Below are 5,980 nucleotides of genomic sequence, written 5' to 3'. Positions count from 1 at the left end.
TGGGCGGGGAGAGAAGTGCAGCAGTGAATGAATGGAAATCCAAAATCTCTGTAAATGCTCATTAAAATTATTTTAAAAAATGAAGCTTAAGAAGAAAAGTATCGCTATTTGCTAACGGTGAGGTAAGGTAAAATCGACACAGAGCTACATGTCTTTAACATAGAGTTGATTTTCTTCTAAATTTAGGGAAGAGAGAATATGCCTAAATTGTTTTTTAAAATCATCCAAAAAAGTACAAATAAAATTTTGAAAAGTAGGAAATGTATCGTAAATTTACAAAAATGCAAATTACATTTATTTAACTGCAACTATAATCAGTTGTTCTCGTGATAAAAATCTCACTGTTAAAAAAAAAAAAACCAACACCAAAAACAAACTATGCCTCAACTCAGTGCACAACTCTTTTGTGGACAAAAATAAATAGAAAATGAGAATAGATTTTTTGTTTTAAAAATCTATGGAGAACATTTGAAACCAGCTCTAATCTTTTCAAAGTTCAGGACATAACTCTGCATGAAGCACCTCATAATTATTAACTGAAATTGCTATTTGGACCATGTCCTACTTATTTTTTCCCCCCAGACGTTCCTGAAGGAACGCTTTGACAGTGAGGAGATCAAGCCTGACTTATGGATGTCTTTGGAGGGAGGAAATACTTGCACCGACTGTGGAATTCTTGCTGAGGACACAGCCCTCTACTTTGGAGGATCCACTGTGAGACAAGCTGTCACCCAAGATTTGGATCTCAGGGGTGCAAAGTAAGTTAATTTGGGGAGTTGTTTTTAACATAAATTGGTCTCAAAACAAAGGACCTGTGTGTGTAAGGAAGTTGGTTATCCAAATTGTTTTAAATAGACCATCTTCTAACCAATCACTCTGGGGGACCATATGTGCTTACATTCAGGTTCCTGCAGTACTGGGGGCGCATTGGAAGTGAGAACAACATGACCTCTTGCCATCGACCCATCTGCCGGAAGGAAGGGGTGCTGCTGGATTATTCTACTGATGGAGGCAAGTTTCAGGGGTGAACCTCACGCCATTGAGTAGATTCCAGAATTCTATCCCACACCCCTCAGAAAATCTTTGTAAATGTTTGCTGACTCCATAATACAGAAAATGTGTCAAAAGTCACAATATTACAAAGAAAAGGCAGAACTTGCTGCATTATATGGCCCATGCAAGTATCTTACATAATCAACAAAAATAAAAAAACATGGAAAGTAAACTAAGAAAAGTTTTATACACAGATAAAGTCATTTTGGGGTGGTTACCAGAGATGAGAAGGAAAGACCAGGACAGTTAAAATTAGTAAATAGGTTGTTGTTGTTGTTGTTGTTGTTGTTGTTGTCGTTGTCGTTATGTGCCATCGAGTCAGAACCAACACATAGCTGGCCCTCTAGTGGGTTTTCAGAGGCAGTTAATCACATGGGAGGAGGTTGCCCATCCATTTCCACGTTAACAGCTGGTGGATTCGAAGCTAATAGAACGTCTGGGTTGGCAGCCCAACTCCTTGTATTACCAGCGCTCATAATTTAAAGCCCTGAGCTTTGGTGGCGTGGTGATACTTCTTTGGCGGTTTGAATCCAGCCGCTGCTCCACAGGGGAAGGAGCGGTGTCTCCTCACATGCAGTGTATGTCCTCTGAAAACCCTCTGGCAAGTCATTCGTGGGGATTCTATCTGGACAGCAATGCGATTGAGTCTTCTTAGTTAGCGGTTCACTGAAAACATGCAAAAATATTAATGTGAATAATTTTTCATAAAAAATAATCCACATAGGAATCTGGACTAGAAATTGTAAGGCAAAAAATACTGAATTTTAAGATGTACATGTTTTTCAATTTGGTGGTTTTCTTTTTGGCCCTAGACAAAAATTCAGTTATTCCAGTTCAGTTATGAGTGAGCTATTGCCCAACACCCTCCTCATATCACTGGCTTCACTGTGAAATGTTTACAAGTGGTGAATATCTGTGATACTTATCTATGACAGCTTCTTTTTTTAATTATTATTAAATTTTATTAATTTTATTGAACATTTACAGAGATTTGGGATTTTCGTTCATTCATTGTTGCACTATTTTATCTACCCTCCTCCCCAGTTCGTTCTTTTTTTATCCCCCCCTTGAAAGTCTGTTTTAATTGTCCCATTGCCACAGTGCTTGTCAAAGCCAGTTCTGATTAATCTCCTTTGTCAGTGTATCCTTTGCCATTCCCTATCACTCCTCCCTGAGAGGGACTTCACCTTGATTCATAAGGAAAAGGGGATGGTGTATTCTCTTAGCTACTTCCTGCTGAAAAGGGACGCTGTAGGTTTCAGGGTGAAGATCTTCTCTCACTACTCTAAAGGGCCCTTTTGACAATAGGAAACACATAGACTATTATGGAGATTAATTTTGGAATTTAGATGTACTGTTATCAATTGTGCTTAGCCATACACATTCATATCCTTGAAGATGTATCATGGAAGTGTTGCAGCCTAGAAGACACAAATTTAACTAACAAGTTAAACGTGCATGAGTCAAAAATTAAAAAAGCAATAATATTCCAAGTAGAGGCTCTAATAGTGGCACAAATCAAGTTACAGAGGAAAGGTGGTTCTTACAATAAAAGGCCTATTGACTAGCACTTTGTATATTATAGTATAAAGGTTAGGAACCACAAGATGCAGAGACTCAACTATGTCATTTATTGTTCTTAAGTCCTGAAGCAAATTCCATCTACCACTGGGTTGTTTTACAACAGCTTCTTATATCCTGGTTGAAGATTTCACTGGAAGTTTCCTGTTTTTATAGTGTCCTGGTGTTTTTTTGTTAGTTCATGTCTTTTTGTTTGTTTGTTCTCTTTTTCTAATTATATGTGTTGGTACATTTGTAACTGTAGGAATTACATGGACTCTGCTCCATGAGATGGACTACCAGAAGTATATCTCAGTGAGACATGACTACATCCTCCTTCCCGAGGATGCTCTAACCAATACCACTCGACTCCGCTGGTGGCAGCCTTTTGTGATCAGCAATGGGATTGTGGTCTCTGGGATTGAGCGAGCTCAGTGGGCCCTCGACAACATTTTAATTGGAGGAGCAGAAATCAATCCAAGTCAGCTGGTGGACACTTTTGATGATGGTAAGAAACACACTTTCAAGTTTGGTTTTGTTCCCTGTGAACTTTTTCTCTGCTTTATGTCTTCAGGGGAATTTCTGTCTGAAAAGAAGAGTGGCTGCTACTTATTGACTCCTCAATAAAATGTTGGCCGTTCATGTTCTCCAGTGGTTTATAGATCTTCAGAGTTGTCTGCTGGTTGAGATGTCATCTGAAAATTCAATAAGTCTCTAGGACAATATGTCTAGATCTACCTAAATGAATCTTGAGAAGTCAATATTCCAAAAATTTTCTTTTCCTTAGAAATTTCTATGCCACTGAGATACATACTGTGCTGGTTTATAAAGGATACCAAGAAGAATTTTGTGACGATGCCGGTTACCTACACAACCAGTTGCATTTCAAAAATTGGGTGATCATTAAACTGTCATTTTTTAAAAAATTTTTTCTTATTATTAATTTTAATGAAAATTTACAGATATTTTGTATTTCCATTAATTCATTGTTGCGCTTTTCTCCCTGCCCACCCTTCCCCTCAAGTTTGTTCTTCTCTTTGAAAAGTAAAAGAAAAATTCTTTCATTGTTCTTCAGTCCCTCCTCCCAAGTCCACTCCACTGTGCAGCCTTCGTTCTGGACTCCTGTCATAACAATAATAGCTAATCATATATCCCTTTAAACAGTTCTCGCTTTCATCTGATTCAATGCAGTATACATAATTTATCCCCTCTTTCTCAGTCTCCCCCCAACCCTGATGTCAGTCCCTAAACTAGCATTTAATATTTTTTTCTAAATTTGATTTCTCATCTTAGATTTATAAAGTGCCTTAAAGGGTAAGCAACGCCTGGAGTTTTTAATTCAACAGTTAGTTCAATCAGTTCAAGAAAATAATGTGCACTATTTCTTGCAATTTTGCCTTAACAGAAGGTACTTCGCATGAAGAAAACTGGAGTTTTTATCCAAATGCAGTAAGGACAGCAGGGTTTTGTGGCAATCCGTCCTTCCACCTCTACTGGCCAAATAAGAAGAAGGACAAAACTCACAATGCTCTCTCTTCCCGGGAACTCATTATACAACCAGGCTATATGATGCAATTTAAAGTAAGGAGCCATGGCACTTCAAACACAATAAACACGGCACTAAGTGGGAGTGGTGGGATTGCTTATTTGACAATTTATGGAAATGAGTAGCTTTATTCATTCATAAAAAGGCTTATTTATCTTGTAAACAAAAGTAATAATCTTTCTCATTTGCCTTAATTCTAATTATGCTTTTTGGAACAGAGACAAAAGTTTATTAATACATAGGGGTAAGTGCCATTGTGTTATAACTCAAATATGTAATCTTGAGTTTCGTTCCCAAATCCCTTGTAAAGAAAAAGCTCAAATAGGTGCCTCTGCCTACTTCTAACATTATGAAATTCTCTTTTCTTATATTGACACCATTCTCCTTCTCTCTCTCTCTGTGTCTCTCTGTCTCTCTCTCTGTCTCTCTCACATACACATACATTTCTCTCTCTCTCTCTTACTCTTTGCCTCCTTTGTGCATCAATCTACTTCAGGCAAAAATCTATATATGAGTTGTATTAGAATCCCAGTTGGAAGTCTGCAAATCATGTTACTTTTTTTTAAAAGACTTTTTTAGAAGTCCGTTAAACTTACTACCTGTCACCAGGGTTAACAGGGAGCTAATAGACACAAAAAGGAAAAAAAGCAATGCCAACTGATGTCTTACCCATTGCAGAATACAGTTACTTTGTTTAAGGCACTATAGGGATCTCTGGTGGCCTGGTGGGTAAGGAGTCATGCTGCCAACCCACAAGGCAGGAGGTTTAGATCTACCAACTGCACCATGGAAGAAAGATGGGGCAGGAGGAACCAAGGGGGGGGAAACCTGCCATTTCCTCTCAAAGCAAAATCTTTACGAGAACTCAAAAAGAGAATGCACTTTTCGATGTCCAAGCAGGCTTCTTTTTGAGTATCTTTTATTTGTGTCAGTCATAATGGAGAGAGATGGTAATTCCAGTTAGGAATTAGTAGTATTAGGTACCATTCAGTCCTAGCCAATTTGTATTAACTGTTAATGTTTATTTTAGATTGTGGTGGGTTGTGAAGCTACTTCTTGTGGTGACCTTCATTCTGTGATGCTGGAGTACACCAAGGATGCGAGGTAAGTGAGATGATGCTTTTCGAATTTTGTAAATAAACTAGTAGAAAAAATTTTTAAATTGGATACACAATTCAATTTGTTGACTAATTTTAAGGCAATGGCTTAAGTTTGTATTAAAATTAACAGTTTCTTTAAAATTCTTAGAAAGTTGAACTGATCAAACTTGTTCACAGAAACATTTTTTCTGACTTGCAGTAATGCTTTAATGTCTCCACATTTACATTAGAAATTGGCATACAAATGAAAACAGAAAAACTGCCATTCCCGGATTTATGTCCCCTGTGTTTCCATTCATAATTGCATACTTAGGTACCTTTTAACCTAATGGAGGAAAAAAAAATATCTAACATTCAAAAACTACCAATAACAGGAAGAAAAGAATTTTTTTTGTCTCAATTTTGTTGGCAGGTATGTTATTGGCTTTTCATTGAGATGTTTATCTTTTTATAAATTTTTATTCATTTTAATGAACATTTACAGAGATTTTGGATTTTCATTCATTCATTGTTGCACTTTTTTTCATCCCCCCCCAAGTTCGTTCCTCTCTTTGAAAAGCAAAAGATAAACTTCTTTATTGGTATACAATCCCCTCCATACCGACTCTCTCCCCCCCACTGCCACCCCAGACGCACTCCACTATGCAACCTTAATTCTGGATTCCTGTGATAATCATAATATGCTATCATAAATCACTTTTAAACTGTTGCTCACCAAGTT

The 5,980-nt window shown here is 37.3% G+C and overlaps 1 protein-coding gene across 2 annotated transcripts in view; it reads left to right on the top strand.

The window, feature by feature from the left end:
• The window catches only part of RELN (reelin), a 633,193-nt gene that overhangs the window by 590,601 nt on the left and 36,612 nt on the right, over positions 1-5,980 (top strand). For both annotated transcript variants that reach the window (XM_006882611.1, XM_006882610.1), the window contains exons 54-58: positions 583-758; positions 905-1,011; positions 2,879-3,121; positions 4,019-4,194; positions 5,190-5,263. In XM_006882611.1, coding sequence (XP_006882673.1) covers positions 583-758; positions 905-1,011; positions 2,879-3,121; positions 4,019-4,194; positions 5,190-5,263 — 776 coding nt within the window. The remainder of the gene's footprint in view (positions 1-582; positions 759-904; positions 1,012-2,878; positions 3,122-4,018; positions 4,195-5,189; positions 5,264-5,980) is intronic.

The sequence above is a fragment of the Elephantulus edwardii genome, unplaced genomic scaffold, assembly GCF_000299155.1.
Source record: "Elephantulus edwardii isolate Elephantulus edwardi_28Jun2011 unplaced genomic scaffold, EleEdw1.0 scaffold00022, whole genome shotgun sequence".
Classification (NCBI taxonomy): Eukaryota; Metazoa; Chordata; class Mammalia; order Macroscelidea; family Macroscelididae; genus Elephantulus; species Elephantulus edwardii.
The sequence above is the reverse complement of the archived record's forward strand: the minus strand, read 5'-3'. Positions and strand labels throughout refer to the sequence as shown.